At 44.7% G+C, this 19,531-nt stretch overlaps 1 protein-coding gene across 1 annotated transcript in view; it reads left to right on the forward strand.

The window, feature by feature from the left end:
• The first annotated feature begins 1,029 nt into the window (after positions 1-1,029).
• The window catches only part of LOC134933407 (START domain-containing protein 10-like), a 91,085-nt gene continuing 72,583 nt past the window's right edge, over positions 1,030-19,531 (forward strand). The window contains exon 1 of the mRNA XM_063928558.1: positions 1,030-1,690. Coding sequence (XP_063784628.1) covers positions 1,541-1,690 — 150 coding nt within the window. The 5' untranslated portion in view covers positions 1,030-1,540. The remainder of the gene's footprint in view (positions 1,691-19,531) is intronic.

Here is a 19,531-nt window from a genome sequence, read left to right on the forward strand (position 1 = left end):
GTAAAATCCAAAAGACAAAAGTTCAGTAAAATGACCCAAAAATCTAAATTGAAAGCGTCTGATGAGAAGCGTAAACTTGCCAATATGCCATTTACGACATGGAGTGGCAAGGAACGGCTGAGGCCCTGGCCTATGTTCATGGCTAGTGGTTCAGATTCACATGAGGATGGAAGCACTCATCCTCTCGCTAGAAAACTGCAGTGCCACTCCTAGATGGGCCAGGTGTTTGTGTCGGCCACTTGTGTCGCTTAGCTTAGCCATCCAGCGACCTCGGTGCAAATTTTAGGACTAAAAATAATATTGTGAGGTGTGAGGTGTTCAGAATAGACTGAAAATGAGTGGAAATTATGGTTATTGAGGTTAATAATACTATGGGATTAAAATGACCCCCAAATTCTATGATTTAAGCTGTTTTTGAGGGTTTTTTGTAAAAAAAAACACCCGAATCCGACAAAAAAATTTCAGGGAGGTTTTGGCAAAACACGTCCGAATCCAAAACACGGCCGCGGAACCGAATCCAAAACCAAAACACAAAACCCGAAAAATTTCCGGTGCACATCTCTAGTTATAACTGCTGAAATATATATTTCACAGCCCTCTGCACCATTCACAGCCCTCTGCACCATCTACATTCAGTGCTCTGCAGTGAGACAGGATGATATATTGTACTTTAAGATGTACAGTGTCAGTTTATTTATGTATTATTCCGTACTGGAAAGAAAGTGCATTGACCTTTTTAATGTATTGAGTTCTTGCAGCCGCATAACCAGGTTACTGTACATTAAATAAAATCTCAGCCTGCAAGTCTACTTTCTTCAGGCTCTGGATCCGTCCTCTGCAGAGATGTCAGTGCAGCAGTAAGTGGCGAGTTCTCAGACTGCTGCAATGCACACATCCCTCTCACTGCAATAAGCCCTTGCAGCAAGACACTACTACAGCATGTTTGCAGGCCAGTTTAATGAACTTGATGAAGCTGGCTAGTGATCAGCTGTATCAGTAGCTGCTCCAAAATACCAGACAGATGGAGATTAGGCAAAGTTAGACAGAAAGGGGAGGACGCTTAAGAAGAAATAGGAGGGAGTGGAAGTAATGGGCTGGGTGAGGAATCCAAGACACCTGTATGATGTTACAGCACCTTCTAAATAATACAGGGCAGCAGGGCTTATGTATAGGAAACTGGAGACAAGTCAGCGGAGCTTATTTGAATACAAGGTTGGATAAGTGCTGTTCTATCCCTGGGATCGCTGAGCCTTGGAACAAACGCAGAGATATTCAGATTAACCTTGGAAATTTATCACGAGACGGATAAAGGGAACAAGCAAAAGACTGTTCACGCATAAGCGAAAAAGAACTAATTAAGGAAAACAGTGGACATGGGCAAGAATAGAATATTCTCCTGCAAAGTGTTATTGTGCTAAACTGCAGTATCCAAGGACGTACAAGTCTGCATGTCAGAGAGAGGCAGCGTTCTAGCTGAAAGAGCAGCTTTCATCTAATATTTGGAGTGCAGTTGCTGTGCCAGGTGCTTTGGAGTAGTGGAATGATGGTGCATATTCCCGATGATGCAGACTTTAACTCATTCCGGGAGCAGTGTGAGAGTGCTGAAGGCTGGCAGTGCCAGTATAATAAGGGGGGAGTGACGGTGTGGAGCCATGAGCAGGACAGCATCAGAGCTGTTAAAAAACTTAAGGTATAGTAATTCCACTCTTTATTGGTAACTATCGCATATGTTCTGCAATTCAAAAAATTGGATTATTATTATTATTATTATTATTATATATTTTTATTTTTTTTATTATGATTTATTTATATCTCTTTTGTGTGCGTATATATCCTATATATATATATATATATAAAACATTGTTTTAAATGGTACATTATTCCTCATTTTAGGGGCTTAGGGAGACATGTACTAAGCAGTGATAAAAGTGGAGAAGTTGCCCATGGCAACCAATTGGCTGCTCTGTATATGTTTTATAGTATGCAAATTATACATGTTACATCAATGCTGATTGGTTGCCACGGGCAACTTCTCCACTGGCTCACTTCTCCACTTTTATCACTGTTTAGTACATGCCCCCCTTAGACACATGAGCACTCTATAATCGGAGACCTAAATTAAACCCACAAATCAATATTCCCTTCTGTCTGTGGTGTGGGAATAATGGACTCTAAACTTGACGATTACAGGCACTTTTTTATGGGCTATTTAACATCGAGAAAGCCCATTACAGTAGAACCAGCCATATTACCTGCATACTGCAGTAACTGGGTTTCTTATCCTTTTCGTATATCTGAAATCTAACAATAGCTGGGGGGAAATTCTGCTTATTCAACATTTTTCTTCACTGCACTCATGTGACAATGTCTAAGAGTAATACACTATAATAATAAGTGCAATAAACTATTTTAGCAGACACAGGGGCAGATGTTCTAACGTTGGTGAGAGCTAAATTGCACGGTGATAAAGTACCAGCCAATCAGCTCCTTTCATTTTCAAACACAGCCTGTAACATGAAAGTTAGGAGCTGTTTGGTTGGTACTTTTTTCTTTCTCCAAGGCTTCATACTTAGACACCCGCCCCCTCCTGTCCCTAACCTTACTCTCCCCTCCCACGGTCTAACCTTGGTGGTCATTCTGAGTTGATCGCTCGCTAGCAGTTTTTAGCAGACGTGCAAACACTATGCCGCCGCCCTCTGGGAGTGTATTTTAGCTTAGAAGAAGTGCGAACGAATGGATCGTAGAGCGGCCACAACATTTTTTTTTTGTGCAGTTTCAGAGTAGCTCAAAACCTACTCAGCGCTTGCGATCACTTCAGACTGTTCAGTTCCTGTTTTGACGTCACAAACACGCCCAGCCACGCCTGCATTTTTCCGAACACTTCCTGAAAACGGTCAGTTGACACCCAGAAACGCCCTCTTCCTGTCAATCACTCTGCGGCCACCAGTGCGACTGAGATGCTTTGCTAGACCCTGTGTAAAACTACATCGTTGTGCCCGTATGTGCGCAGAACAGCCATTTTTAAGCTTGATCGCTGCGCTGCGAACAACTGCAGCTAACAATCAACTCTGAATGACCGCCCCTAACTCTTAAACTAGGTACATACTATACAATTATCTGACAGATCTAGCTGGTTGGAATGAAAATCTGGTAATGGATGAAAGCAAATGACAATCTACCATTAGCTCCCAAACACTGGAAAATGGACAAAAACAGTCGTTCATTCAAGTTGGTTAAAATTGTGTTTAACCAATTTGTATGAACATCAGATTTTGTTAGTTTTTCAGTGTTTGGTAGTAAATGGTCGATTGTCATTTGCTCTCATCCATTACCAGATTTTCATTCCAACCAGCTAGATCTGTCAGATAATCTGTCAGATAATTGTATAGTGTGTACCTAGTTTAAGCATTCTGAGCAGGGGCGCATCTAGAGAGGAGGAGGCCTGTGTGCAGGCTCCGTCTAGGCCCCTTCCTCTCTAGCTGGCAGCACTGCAGCTCTGGGCACTAGGGTCCCTAGCGCCGTCCCAGAGCCTAGTGCGCATGCACAGAGCTCCGGGAAAAATGGCGCTATGGCCATTTTCCCTCTGATTTTCCAACTGCGCATGTGCAAAACACACAGAAAATGGTGCCGCACCATTTTCCCAGTGACTACTGCAGCACTGTGCCGCGGGACTCCAGAGGTTAAGTATTCAAAATAATGGGTGAAGGGTGTGCGGTGGGGGCCCGTGTGCACCGCAAGCACTGCACCCATTATAAATACACCAGTGATTCTGAGATGTGCCGTCATTGTGAACATGTCAACGCTCTGTTTCTGCAGATGTCGACACGTTCCATGTTGACATTTCAACAATGGTGACATCATAACTGTCGATGTTATGTTGTTGACATTATGGTTATCAACATGATGGCAATGTCCCTGATGAACTACAGCTATTCAACATGCTGCACTCCAGCTACTGTGGAACTACACATCCCAGCATGCCGTGACTCCATTTTAGCAAGCCCTAATAGCAAAACTATGGCAGGTTATGCTGGAATGTCTAGTTCCACAGCAACGATACCCCTTCGCTACAGGTGTCTTCAGCATGGGAAAGTTATGGCGATGATTCAGAGTCGATAACAAATAAAACATTTTTGTAACTTTGCACCCGGGACTGGATTATGTATCCAACTTCCTGCGAGTTGCAGCAGGGGATACCTAAACACCAGTACAATTCAGCATTGCTCCAGTGTGCGGACAGCTGCTCTAGAAAGCAGCTAGTATTGGTGGAATTTACACCCCCCCCCCCCCCCCCGTGCCAGTTTCTGTATATGTGTAACCTGTGGAGGAGAAAGAGGGATCCCTCTTCACTTCCCTGGACTTCTTTCCTATAGGAAGGGGGGGGGGGGGGGGGGGGCTCCAAAAGCAAGTGCCAACTGAAGATGGCGTTTGTTCTTGCAGGCAAATAGTAAAAACTTTCCGTTTTCTAAGTTTGCTCTAATGACTGGGCCCATTACCAAAAACATGTGGAAACTAGCATTTCTGCATGTGTAATGGGCCCTTAAGTGATTATGAATAGGCCTCATAGTTACATATTTATAAAGTCTTTAAGCCCCATTGCAACTGTAGTAATTGGCGAAAATATATGTTTTAAAGTAACTTTTGCTAGGACAGTTGTTTATTGGATCAGCTGTCCTGGCATGAGTATAATGATAAATTGCCTGGAAATTAATTTGCAATTCAAAGAGCGACAGTAATGAAGATTTATTTTCTGAGCGTAGCTGTAGTTTGTATTAAATTGGCCACTATAGACAGGTAGAAAAATAATTGGTCCAAAAATGGCACTGTTCAACCTAAAAATAAAGTTGCTGGTTTTCACCGCGCATTGTATCATGTCCCTGTGGCATCTAGGGCCTGATTCTGATTTGGAAGTAAAGCAAAAAAGACACAAGTCACTTGTGCCTGGACAAACCATGGTAAAACGCAAGGGGAGCAAATACATTTATATTTTTTCTGTTAAGGGTAAATACCGTCTGATTTTGCTTTTAGCTCGGAAATTAGAGACCGCTTTATATTTATACTGCAATTTAGATTTCAGTTTGGACACACCCCTCCCAAATATAACTCTCTGCACACTGACGGTGGGAGTAGTGCATAGTGATAGTGACAGTAAGGATTCGTGGTTAGATACTTGTTTAAGTGAAGAAGTAGTCAGGGAGAGATTGCGCAAAATAAACATTAATAAATCACCTGGCCCAGACGGACTTCATCCGAGGGTTCTTATGGAGCTTAGGTCACAACTAGCAAGACCCTATACTTCATTTTCAATAGTTCAATTAGATCTGACATGGTACCGAAGGATTGGCATATAGCAGAGGTAGTGCCATTATTTAAAAAGGGATCCAAAAATCATCCGGGTAACTACAGGCCGATTAGTTTGACATCTATAGTGGGGAAAATATTGGGAGGAATTCTAAGGGATAACATACAGGAGTATCTGCAGACTACTAAGATTATTAGCAAGAACCAGCATGGGTTTGTGAGGGACAGATCATGTCAAACTAACTTAATTAGCTTCTACGAGGAAGTGAACAATAATCTTGACCAAGGAAAAGCAGGGGATGTGGTCTACTTAGATTTTGCAAAAGCCTTCAATACAGTGCCTCACAGGAGACTAATAATCATCAAATTAAAAGAGCTAGGCCTAGGAAAAACTGTTTGTACTTGGATAAGTAACTGGCTGGAGAACAGGGTACAGCGAGTAGTGGTCAACGGTAAGTCCTCAAGCTGGACACCAGTTGTCATTGGAATACCACAGGGGTCCGTACTCAGGCCACTACTGTTCAACTAGAAATAGGCCTGGAAAGCACAGTGTTAATCTTTGCAGATGATACTAAACTGTGTAGGGTAATTAATTCAGAAACAGATGTGGAGTCCCTGCAGAATGACTTATCTAAACTTGAAATCTGGGCGTCTAAATGGAGAATGAAGTTCAATATAGAAATATGCAAGGTTATGCATTTTGGGGCTAAAAACAAACTTGCATCCTACATATTAAATGGGGAAAGTCTAGGGGCAACAGTTTTGGAAAAGGATTTGGGGGTTGGGCCGGACTGGCCATCTGGCACTTCTGGCAAATGCCAGAAGGGGCGATGGCCACGTGGGCCGGTCCAGCGCTCACTGATACACGCTGCCGCTCAGTCCGGCGGCAGCGTGTCTCAGCTGTCAGCAGGGCCGAACTGGGACTAAAAATAGGCCCTGGCATTTTTGAAGCACACAGGCCCACCTCTGTGACTCCTCCCCCTTACTATTCCTGACTCCTCCCACTTATTAGTCTATGCTCTTACAAATATAATTAATATTCTAACAACATACAAGTGTACATCATTCTCTATTAAAATACACACAACCAGTGGTTGAAGTGGAAATTTTTAAGTGGGGGTATGGAAATGTGAAGTTTGTAATTAAGCGCTCCAGAAAAGGGGTTTTGCCACTCAAAAGGGGGCGTGGCCTTCAGTGTAGTTTACCACACCATACACCCCTTATACGCATTATGCACCACAATAGTAGGACCGCTTATACTATCTAGTACTGGTGCCTCTTTCACATTATACCGCACCGTATGAGCCAAAATTCACATTATAGCACCCGGTATGAGACGAAATTTACATTATATGCCCCCAATAGTGCAGTGCCAGATCCACAAATGCCCCCACAGTGCCAGGTATACAAATGCCCCCACAGTGCCAGGTATACAAATGCCCCCACAGTGCCAGGTATACAAATGCCCCCACAGTACCAGATCCACAAATGCCCCCACAGTGCCAGATCCACAAATGCCCCCACAGTGCCAGATCCACAAATGCCCCCACAGTGCCAGATCCACAAATGCCCCCACAGTGCCAGATCCACAAATGCCCCCACAGTGCCAGATCCACAAATGCCCCCACAGTGCCAGGTAAACAAATGCCCCCACAGTGCCAGGTAAACAAATGCCCCCACAGTGCCAGCCAATTGCTCCCACAGTGCCAGGTATACAAATGCCCCACAGTGCCAGCCAATTGCCCCCACAGTGCCAGCCAGGTATACAATTGCCCCCACAGCAGCCAGTGCTGCAGCTGCTTACCACTGCTGCTGCTCCTCGTCCGGGCTCCGGCTGTGAGGGACGGGTGAGTCAGGAGAGGTAGCGCCCGCCAGTGCGGCTGTGTCTGGCGCGGCGGCGTAAAGCGGACTTCGTTCAAACCAGCCGCCAGTTCGTGAGCCAATCAGAGCTCGCGGACCGGCGGCTTCTGATTGGCTGCCGGTCCGCGAGCTCTGATTGGCTCGCGAACTGGCGGCTGGTTTGAAGTCCGCTATACGCCGCCGCGCCAGACACAGCCGCGCTGGCGGGCGCTCTCCTCTCCTGACAGCTGAGACATGCTGCCGCCGGACTGAGCGGCAGCGTGTCTCAGTCAGCGCTGGACCGGCCCACGTGGCCATCGGCCCTTCTGGCATTTGCCAGAAGTGCCAGATGGCCAGTCCGGCCCTGGCTGTCAGAAGAGGAGAGCGTCCGCCAGTGCGGCTGTGTCTGGCGCGGCGGCGTATAGCGGACTTCAAACCAGCCGCCGGTTCGTGAGCCAATCAGAGCTCGCGGACCGGCAGCCAATTAGAAGCCGCCGGTCCGCGAGCTCTGATTGGCTCACGAACCGGCGGCTGGTTTGAACGAAGTCCGCTATACGCCGCCGCGCCAGACACAGCCGCGCTGGCGGGCGCTCTCCTCTACTGACTCACCCGTCCCTCACAGCCGGAGCCCGGAGGAGAAGCAGCAGCAGCAGTGCAGCAGCGGTAAGCAGCTGCAGCACTGGCTGCTGTGGGGGCAATTGTATACCTGGCACTGTGGGGGCAATTGGCTGGCACAGTGGGGCATTTGTATACCTGTCAGGTATACAATTGACCCCACAGTGTCAGGTATTACCTGACACTGTGGGGGCAATTGTGGATCTGGCACTGTGGGGGCATTTATGGATCTGGCACTGTGGGGGCATTTGTGGATCTGGCACTGTGGGGGCATTTGTGGATCTGGCACTGTGGGGGCATTTGTATACCTGGCACTGTGGGGGGAATTTGTATACCTGGCACTGTGGGGGCAATTGTGGATCTGGCACTGCACTATTGGGAGCATATAATGTAAATTTCGGCTCATACCATGTGCTATAATGTAAATTTCGGCTCATACCGGGTGCTATAATGTGAATTTTGGCTTATACTGTGTGGTATAATGTGAAAGAGGCACCAGTACTAGATAGTATAAGGGGTCCTACTATTGTGGTGCATAATGCGTATAAGGGGTGTATGGTGTGGTAAACTACACTGAAGGCCACGCCCCCTTTTGAGTGGCCACGCCCCCTTTTCTGGAGCGCGCGCTTAATTACAAACTTCACATTTCCATACCCCCACTTAAAAATTTCCACTTCAACCACTGGTTGTGTGTATTTTAATAGAGAATGATGTACACTTGTATGTTGTTAGAATATTAATTATATTTGTAAGAGCATAGACTAATAAGTGGGAGGAGTCAGGAATAGTAAGGGGAGGAGTCACAGAGGTGGGCCTGTGTGCTTCAAAAATGCCAGGGCATATTTTTAGTCCCAGTCCGGCCCTGGGGTTCTCATTGATAATAAATGTAATAACCGCATACAATGTCAAAGCACAGTAAAGAAGGCAAGTAAGGTGTTAGCGTGCATAAAGCGGGGAATTGAGACGAGGGACGAGGATGTAATTCTGCCGCTGTACAAATCATTGGTACGTCCGCAGCTGGAATATTGTGTTCAGTTTTGGGCACCACTGTATAAAAAAAGATATCGGTGAACTCGAAAGGGCTCAAAGGCGAGCTACTAAATTGATTAAAGGACTAGAGGGACTGGATTACGAGGAAAGGATTACTAGGCTGAACATGTATTCACTGGAAAAAAAGGCGTCTAAGAGGAGACATTATTAATGTCTTCAAATATGTAAAGGGGCACTACAAAGAGTTATCAGAGGAATTATTTATTAAAAGCACTCCGTTTAGGACACGTGGGCACTCGCTGAGGCTGGAGTAGAGAAAATTCTGCACGCAACGGAGGAAAGGGTTCTTCACTGTTAAGGGCAATAAGGATTTGGAATTCCTTGCCAGGGAAGGTGGTAATGGTGGACACTGTAAATGCATTTAAAAGGGGATTGGATGAATTTCTGATTGAAAAGGATATCCAAGTTTACAACATTTAAAATATTGATGTTGTTAATCCAGGTGTAACATGATTTGTAGTGGTTAACTAGCCATAAAACATTCTTCAGCAGGTACAGTTAAATCAACTCAACTTAATACAAAATACAGGTTGAACGCGATGGGCATTTTGCCTCTTTTCAACCTCAATTACTATGTTACTATGTTGTATTACTTCCAAATCCGATTGAAGCCCATAGACTAGTTCTGAAGAGTAGGTCCTCTTCCCTATCTGCTTCTCCTTCATCTTGTGTATATTGCTTCTATTTTTATGTTTTATTTGTATGACTTGTCATGTTGTCCAGTGCGGTAGAGTTTGTGGCACCTTCTAAATAAATAAATACAGTATTCATGGTATTGCACCCATTTGTGTAGGTAAGCATGCAGATTGGTACACTAAGATGGCATTGATAGTAGCTGTTCACAATATTGTTCCTTTTAAAGGTAGGATCATTGATTGCTGAGTGCTAGCTACTGTTGGAGGAACAGATGTGCCGTGTATCCTGCCTGTGTACCAGAACAAGATTACACGTTGTTGCAAAAGACCTTTAAGTGTTGTTACACATTTTGGGGAGCTGTCATTGTTGGTGAGTGCTAGGGATAACTATCGCCCATCGATGGTTAGGTACAGATAGTGGTTTTGGTTTTTCCATTGATGAGCTGATGGTTTTCCACTATCAATGACTATGAGATGGTAAAAAAAAAAATATATATATATGTAAATATATATATATATATATATATATATATATATATATATATATATATATATATATATATATATATACAAAAAAGGAAAAAATAGCGCCACTTGTGGTAAGTTAACCTTCACAATTATGTATAATATATGTCCAAAAATACACTCCCTTGGTACAAAGGGTGTCAGCAGGCCCCTAAATAAAAACAGCAGTGGTAAGCTGCTGTAAAAAGTGTTATAGAAACCAAGAATATGGGCACAAGCGAACAATGGTGTCTATAGTAAAGGAACGTAAAAATATTTTTTATATAGAAAGTAAAAGCATATTTATTTTACACGATTAAAAAACACTGATATACTTTAGTTTAAGAAAACATGCTTAAGCATAAGAATTCATAAAAAATGTGTGAACAAAAATATGGTTAAAAGAGAAGAAAAAATCTAAAAGTACAAGGTACACATCGGTTTGTAGTAAATGTGTAAAAAGTGCTTATCTTAGGTTCAGGAGGTTGGTCTGGGAAAGATCATGGAATGCCCAACGCGTTCGTCCTGAAGGACGAAACGCGTTGGACATTCCATGATCTTTCCCAGACCAACCTCCTGAACCTAAGATAAGCACTTTTTACACATTTACTACAAACCGATGTGTACCTTGTACTTTTAGATTTTTTCTTCTCTTTTAACCATATTTTTGTTCACACATTTTTTATGAATTCTTATGCTTAAGCATGTTTTCTTAAACTAAAGTATATCAGTGTTTTTTAATCGTGTAAAATAAATATGCTTTTACTTTCTATATAAAAAATATTTTTACGTTCCTTTACTATAGACACCATTGGTCGCTTGTGCCCATATTCTTGGGGTGTGTGTATATATATATATATGTGTATATGTATGTGTTTTTTGTTTTTTCTCCTCATCCCTAGCTCCCAGTGGCCCACTATGCCCCGCCCCCTTCCCTGATTGGCCCATTGTCCCTTCTCCCATAACAGAGATGTTCATCAATGGGTGAAAAACATTGATTATTCACTGTTGATGGTTTCGTACCATCAATGTTAACCACCACTGTCACCAGGGACGTAACTAGGGTGGTGCACCACAATATCCATTACCCGGGTGCCCGCTGTAATGTTCTTCTTAGCGCTGCACCTGGCTCCTCAGGTAGAAGCTAGTATAGCAGTCTGGTGCTTGAGCGGCAGGAGCCCGGACCAGTGGAAGACTGCAACGGCTGGGTGAGTCACCCTGCAGGGGGCCGGGGAGCAAGGGCCTTTACCTGCAGCTTCAGTGTTCTGAACTGACTTATATACAACTCCCCTTTTTTAAATAATCAGTGTAAGTAACTGTTCACCCCTAGGCTGACATGGCAGCACAGATATTACTAGTAAACAAATGTTCATATCTCAGGCTGGAAATAGCAGTAAATAATTGATAGGCCACTGACTGCTCTGTTGTGGGCAAAGGTTATTTATGCTATAGATGTGCAGATCAGAAATACTGGCATAAAACCCAATCTAGATTAGTGGCGCTCATGGGGAAAAGTTGCAGATGTCTCCACTTCACTTCACTCCTGATTGTCCTATTTTACCTTTGCTTAGCTAAAAACGATGAGTAATTACCGGGGCACCACTGTGTGGCATACCGTGTATAAGGGGCACTGATGTGTGGTGTAATTTGAATTGGGGGTACTATTTGTAATCACGCCCCTTTCCTGCAAAAGGGGTACTACTATGTGGCGCACCGTGTATAAGGGACACTGATGTGTGATGTCATTTGAATTGGAGGTACTATTTGTGACCACATCCCTTTTCCTGCAAGACCACTCATTTTTGGGCATGCGCCTTTGGTATGCACTGTCCCTATTTGAAATATTGGGGGAGGGGCATCGGTGCTCTTCTTGCCATAGGGCACTACAATGTCTAGTTAAGACTCTGAAAGTCCCCATCTATGGTGACCATCAATGTTTAGCTCACCAATTAGCCATCCATAGTGAGTGGCCGTATAGCTGCTCTCCTCTGGCACCACAACAACCAAATTTTTACACATCCTCAGAGATGGTAGTAATCCTGTGTCTTTCTAGAGTTTTCCAAACTCCGCCATTACAGTCCAGGTTTACTGATATCCATGCAATGAGTCCAGATGGTTAAATCAAATTGACTAATGTCACTTGTATGAAACATGGATATCCTTAAAATCTTGAATGTAATTGTGAAGTTTAGGAAACTGTTCTAGACTTTCAATTTGTTATAAATGGTCATCGGCAAATCATTGGTGGATGGCAAATTGATTCATTTTCATCCAACCTTAATAAAGACGTTTTCTGTTCTTTTCATGCTTTTAGATCAGAGCGAACATTTTTATTTGCACATCTATGATCAGCTTATATCTGACAAGCCCCATGCCACACGTTTTGTGCTAAGAACTGTTCATTGTAGGTGCTTACGTCCAAATGGACCTGTGGCCTGGGACCTCCATGCCTCTAACAGTCTTCAGTAAGGGTAATCCCCCTTTTTAAAGAGCTTGCCAACATCTGTTCTCTTCCAGTTCTATTACCCCCCCCCCCCCCCCCCCCCCCTGTTTTTGGGGCATGCTGAAGGCAGTGGTGCGTACTTGGACGTGGTTTACTGAGATGTTCGCGCAGATAATCCAATGCTGCTTCTCCGGACATAGCAGCAGATTAGAGAAGCCGGCATGGTGCGTCTGTTTACCGAAGACGCCTCCTGCGGCATTAACATATTATTTATGTCACAGCCGCTTATAAACGATGCACAGTTCCTAATTGTTTTATGTTTGTTTTTTAAGAGCCCATGAAAATGGAGTAATTGTTTTGTACATAAAATTACTACCACATGTGAGTCATGATACTGTATTTATATTGTGTTTCTTTTTCCTCTCATTCCGTTGCCTTAAGCTTGAGAAGATATGCACCCTACTCTGACAACTGTCTATCGCTTATATCTTAAACTTTTCCCTTTTTTTTTTTTTGTCTTGTTTATAGTTTTTGCTGTGTGTTGGCATATCAGTGAAAATGCTTTCATCTGAAACTGGGACACATGAAACATTTGGCTTTCAGGGTGTTTTTTTTGGGAGATCAAATGCTATTCTGAAGCGCCTGTGTCAGTGCATCAGTAAATTGTGGAGAGAGTCTGTTCACATACTTTAAAAGCAGCATCATGACTTACTGATTGATAAAGTTCTCTGTTGACAAATTTGGGGCAGTCTCCGTCTGGGATCTGCAATAAATACATTAAATAACTTCCACATTGCAACCAAGGTTGTTGTTGTTGTTGTTGTTGTTGTTGTTATTCCGTCCTGTGGCGCAAAGTACCAATTATCATACTTTGCACGTGCGCAGGACCTGTTCTGTGGGTGCTCGAATGGGTACTGGGACACAGGACAGCAGCAGACTGTCAGTGATGGATAGTCTGCTGCCATCTGGGGGGCAGGGAGGGGGCGGCGACGGCCTCCGTTTCTAAAAACAGAGGCGTGTCATAGCTGTTTAGGGGGTGGGAAGAGGCCCAGGATCGCTGTTGTAAAAAGGAGATTTCCTGGCCTCTGCGTCGTGAGGCATGCTCAGCACCGCGGGTGCCACAAGCCGCCCGATGGTGGGTGAGAGATCCGATGCTGTTTCCTAGGACACAGGTCGGATAACTACTGCAGCATGAAGCATCTGCGTGTTATAGACTCCTCCTGCTGCATCACCGTACAGAGCTATCGCTGCTGCTTCCAAGGAAGCGATAGCACCTCCAGCCACATCTGAATTAGGCACGCAGTGTTAACGATTTACCTTTCCTAGACAATTGTTGCTCCAGGCAAGCTTGTAATCTTTCTTTGCAATTGAGTCTCCTTGCAGCACTGTTTTACAATGAATTTCAAGACTGCTGGTAGAGCTTAACCAAATATTTAGCAACATTTTTTTTTTATCTACATTCCTTATTTAATGTCAGTGCACAAAAGGAATACAATTTTTGGATACTCCGCTGTCTCCCGCAGTGGCGCAGCCCCCACAACCCCTCCCTCTGCAGCCTACTTACATGGGCGGTCCAAGGAGACCCGATGATACTGTTCATACTGAATTGCATCATCTTAGCCCTGCCCCTGCTGTACAATGCCTGGAACAGCGGCATTGCATAGCAGGGGCGTGGACACAATGACGCAAATGCCATGCCCCCTGTACTGGCCCTTTTACAGTGTCATCCCCCACCACACCCCTATGCTGCGTCACTCTCGCCTGCCCGCACCGCCCCCTGCAGTGCCAAGCTAGCTGCCCTCTCCTGGAGCGTTCAGTCATTATGTTAGCAACCCTGCTCCAGACTCATGCAAGTGGCTATGCCATAGTATACAAGTGGCTGTGCTGTGAACTCCCGACTCCTTACAAGTTGCTGTTCTGTGTCCATCTAAGTGTCTGTGTGTTCACATATAAGTAGCACTACAGTGGGTATTGTCACTCGGTTGTAAAAAAAAAAAAAAAAGATTTAAAGTTTGTACAACCTGTGTACGCTGTGCATTTATTATTCACTTACATATAAAAGGATGCCCTTTGAATTGCTGCCATTTTAGTTGAGCTGCAAAGTTAAAAAAAAATATTGTTCTATTGTTTGTACTGTTCTGGTACACTGTACTCCATCTAATACGGTCACCATCCAAAGAATGGTGTAGGGTTATTTTAATGACAACATACAAACAGGCATTTCACTGACTACTGGAAGAAAAATAAAAAAAAATTGGAGGCCCTTGTAAAAACTGGCTCTGCATTACTTAAGCTGCTCACCCTCCATTGAGTTTTCAGTACAGTTAGGAACCTTGTCAGTGATTGGTATAGGAGGTTACTTCCTCAAAATGTGCAAATTCCACGAGGCAGACCTTTACTGGCAGTTACATCAAAGTACAGAGACTTCTGTGATGGTGGACTCCAGTGGGATGAATTTATATTGTGTGAGGATGAGACATACGGTACTGATGTGGGTGAGGATGGCAATGATGATGTCCTCTTGCCACTGCAGAGCTGTTAGCTTAGTTGCCTTAAGTTGTAGCTTGCTTTTTGGGGGGGGGCAAACAAACCAAGCACTTCAGTCACAAAAGTGGCAGACCCTGTTGCTGAAGTGCTTGGTTTGTTAAACAGTGTGTGTCTTTTTTAATATCCAACATAAGGCTTGGTGGGAGGGCACAAGGACTTTTCATTTCTGCCACTGCTGTGTAGATATGTTTCATAGATGCACTTTAAATTGCTGTGTGTTTGTGTCGCTGCTTTATTGCTTAGTAACCAGCCAGCTGACTGCAGCCTTTGGCCTACAGAGGACGAAAACAACACTGATAGCTGTGAGGATGTCAAAATTGACTGGAAATTAATGTTATTGAGTACCGTAGGAACATAAATTGTGATTTTAGGTTTTGTTTTGGGGTCTCTTTGGTCATATTTTGAAAAAAATACAAAACCAGTCTCGGCGTTTAGGCAAAACCAAAAACCAGCAAATATGGTCTGGTGCACAGCTCTAGTCCTAACATAACCTGATTTGTAAGGTATGTTATCCAACACTACTAGTGTCCCTACAGTACAGTATGTTAACTACTTAATATATTATTAAACTGGTATCCTGGTCACGGTTTCTAACAACTTTATCAAATGATCTTCTAGGGTATGTACTCTGGTCCGTATGAAGATAACATATCTTCAGGGCTCAGTTGGCAAAGCAAAAAAAGGAAGTAACTACGGTGCAGTGTAAACATAAAGCTGTTTTGTGGGCTTCATGCAGACAGTAGAGATGTGTGCAGATCCCTGTGTTTTGATTCTAATTCATCATCCTTTTTGGTCAAGACCACCCTCAAGTGTGTTGGTTTGGATTCCTTTAAAATCGATACACACAAAAAAAAAATCAACAAATAGATAAAAACAGCTAAAATCAAATAATTTGGACCTTGTTTACATTCAATCCAAAGCCTGAGTTCAGGTTTTAGATCCAAGTTCCGAAATGACGATGGACCCGAGCCGTAACTCTGTTCCACTCTGAACCCCAATGTGTCTCCAAACTGCGACTCAATCAGGGCCATCTATTCGTATGGGCTAATAGCTGGGGGTCCCCTTTTTCCAGAGGTACCAGATTTTTGAAAATCTGCCCTGGGGAGCTGAAGATATCTGACTTCAAAGCAGTGGTCCCCATCTGAGCGTGTTAATTGCCCTTCTCAGCCAGAGATCTTGGGTTCTGTCTGACTTAGAGTTTTCCTGAGTATATACGAGCTGGGGCTCTCCCCTTTCGGTGTACACTGGCAGCTTGTCTCTACTATGCCCAGAACCAGAGATATCGGCCTTCCAGCAGCGAATCCCTGCTCTATCTCCACACACCTGGTATGCAATTTTATATTTTTGTCGGTGGATTGCTCTGGCTCTTGATCTCTGATCCCCAAGTCTCCAGTACGTCCTGAAAGGTGGGAATCTCTAATTAATTAATTAATTAATTAATTAATTAATTAATTTATTTATTTATTTATTTATTTATTTATAATTTTTTATCCCATTGAAAGCTAAGAAATTTATTTCCAGGAACTGTAGATATCTGCAGTCAAGCAAGCTGCCCTCCCACTGGAAAAATAGGATTTTAATTACCTACCGGTAAATCCTTTTCTTGTAGTCCATAGAGGATACTGGGAATCCATTTAGTACCATGGGGTATAGACTGGTCCACTAGGAGCCTTGGGCACTTTAAGAATTTTATAGTGTGCGCTGGCTCCTCCCTCTATGCCCCTCCTACCAGTCTCAGTCTAGGAAACTGTGCCCGAGGAGACGGACATACTTTGAGAGAAGGATAGATAAGGAAAGTGGTGAGATTACGAACCAGCACACAGAACAATAGGAAAGCCATGCTAACCAAACTTGAAACATGAACAGTAACAGCTGAACAAACCAGAATACTTAACCAAGTAAGTGCAGGAAGAACGAAGCACCGGGCGGGCGCCCAGTATCCTCTATGGACTATGAGAAAAGGATTTACCGGTAGGTAATTAAAATCCTATTTTCTTACGTCCTTGTGGATACTGGGAATCCATTTAGTACCATGGGGAAGTACCAAAGCTCCCAAACCGGGTGGGAGAGTGCGCTGAGGTTCCTGCAGAACCGATTGACCAAACTGAAGGTCCTCAGAGGCCAAAGTATTGAACCTGTAGAACTTTGTAAACGTGTTTGAACCTGACCAAGTAGCTTCTCAGCAGAGCTGTAAAGCCGAGACACCCCGGGCAGCCGCCCAAGAAGAACCCACTGACCTAGTAGAGACCTGTTTCTGAAAGAAAATAGACAATGCCGAAATCTGGACTTTAATAGTGCCAAGGCGTAGGCCCACATCCACTCCCAACTGCAGAAAAAGCAGGAAACGTCCCAGATGAAATTCCACCACAGAATATTGTCTGCTCTCACACCAAGAGACGTACTTCTTCCATATATGATGGTAATGTTTTGACGTTACCCCCTTCCTGTCTTGGATCATAGTCAGGATGACCTTTTCAGGAATCCCTCTCCTGGCTAGAATCAGCCGTTCATCTTCCATGCCGTTAAACGTAGCCACGGTAAGTCTTGATAGATGAACGGGCCCTGCTGTAGAAGATCCTCGCGAAGAGGTAGAGGCCACGGATCTTCTGTCAGCATCTCGAGAAGATCTGCATACTAGGCCCTTCAAGGCTAGTCTGGAGCAATGAGGATTGCTTGAACCTTTTCCCTCTTTATTCTTTTTAGAATTCTTGGGATCAGAGGAAGTGGAGGAAACACGTACACCATTTGGTAGACCCACGGAGTTGTCGGAGCATCTACCGTCACTGCTTGTGGGTCTCTCAACCTGGAACAATACCGCTTGAGCTTCTTGTTGAGTCGAGAGGCCATTATGTCGATCTGTGGATATCCCCACCGACATGCTGACCACCGGAAAACCTCTGGGTGGAGGCCCCACTTCCCCACGTGCAGGTCATGTCTGCTGAGGAAGTCTGCTTCCCAGTTGTCTACTCCTGGAATGAAGACCGCCAACAACTCCACAGCGTGTTTTTCCACCCAGAGGAGAACTCTTGATACCTCTGACATTGCTGCTCTGCTTTTCGTTCCACCATGTTGGTTTATGTACGTTACTGCCATTACATTCTCTGACTGGACCTGAATGGCCTGATTCTGAAGTAGAGATGAGGCCTGCAGAAGGGCGTTGTAGATTGCCCTGAGTTCCAATATGTTTTATTGGAAGGACGACTTCCTGACTTGACCATCTTCCTTGAAACTGCACCCCCTGGGTGACTGCTCCCTGACCTCTGTGGCTTGTGTCTGTGGTCAGCAGAATCCAATTCTGAATCCTGAAACTTCGGCCCTCGATGAGGTGAGAAATCTGTAGCCACCACAGTAAGGAGATTCTGGCTCTTGGCGACAGACAGATCCTCTGGTGCATGTGAAGATGTGATCCGGACCATTTGTCTAACAGATCCAGCTGGAAGGGCCTCGCATGAAACCTTCTGTACTGAAGCACCTCATAAGAGGCCACCATTTTCCCCAGAAGGCGAATGCACAGATGCACCGAGATCTAGGTTGGCTTCAGGACAGCCCGAATCAATTGACTGGATTTCCCTAGCCTTCTCCAAGGGAAGGAACACTCTCTGAGACTCTGTGTCCAGTATCATTCCCAAGAAGGAGAACCTCTGTGTCGGTTCCAGGCGAGATTTTGGTGAGTTCAGAATCCACCCGTGATCCAGGAGTGGTCTGGTTGAGAGGCCAATGCTGTCCAACAACTGCTCCCTGGACGGTGCCTTTATCAGGAGATCGCCCAGGTATGGAATTATGTTCACTCCCTGTTTGAGGAGTAGTAACATCATCTCTGCCATCACCTTGGTGAACACTCTGTGCCGTGGAGAGACCAAATGGCAGGGCCTGGAACTGGTAGTGTCAGTCCTGCAGTGAAAACCGTAGATAAGCCTAATGAGGCGGCCAGATCGGAATGTGAAGGTACACATCCTTGATATCAAGAGACCCTAGGAATTCCCCCTCTTCCAGACCTGAGGTCACCGCTCTCAGAGACTCCATCTTGAATTTGAACACTCGTAAGTACTGGTTTAACAACTTGAGATTCAAAATCGGTCTTACCGAACCGTCTGGTTTTGGTACTACAAACAAGTTGGAATAATGGTGGTCATTCTGAGTTGATCGCAGCCAGCAACTTTTTGCTGCTGCTGCGATCAACTAGTACACGCCTATGGGGGAGTGTATTTTAGCTTAGCAGGGCTGCGATCACTTGTGCAGCCCTGCTAAGCTAAAAAAAATGTCAAGCAGAACAAGACCAGCCCTATACCTACTTACCATGTGAGACGATCTCTGCGATGCTAGAGCCAGCTTTGACGACAGACATCCGCCCTCCGTTCTCCTGGACACTCCTGCGTTTTCCCTACCACTCCCCGAAAACGGCAGCCAACGGTCCGAATCCGCCCAGGAACGCCTTCTTCTTGTGAATGTTCTTGCGGTCGGCTTTGCGACTGCTTTCTTCGTAGGACGCGACGTAACCCGGCAATGTCACGCACACGCATTGCGGCCGCCGCGCATGCGCATTCTGGACCCGTTCGCACCGCAGCGATAAACCACTGCGTGCAAACGGGTTGGAATG

This window comes from Pseudophryne corroboree, chromosome 6, assembly GCF_028390025.1.
Source record: "Pseudophryne corroboree isolate aPseCor3 chromosome 6, aPseCor3.hap2, whole genome shotgun sequence".
Taxonomy (NCBI): domain Eukaryota; kingdom Metazoa; phylum Chordata; class Amphibia; order Anura; family Myobatrachidae; genus Pseudophryne; species Pseudophryne corroboree.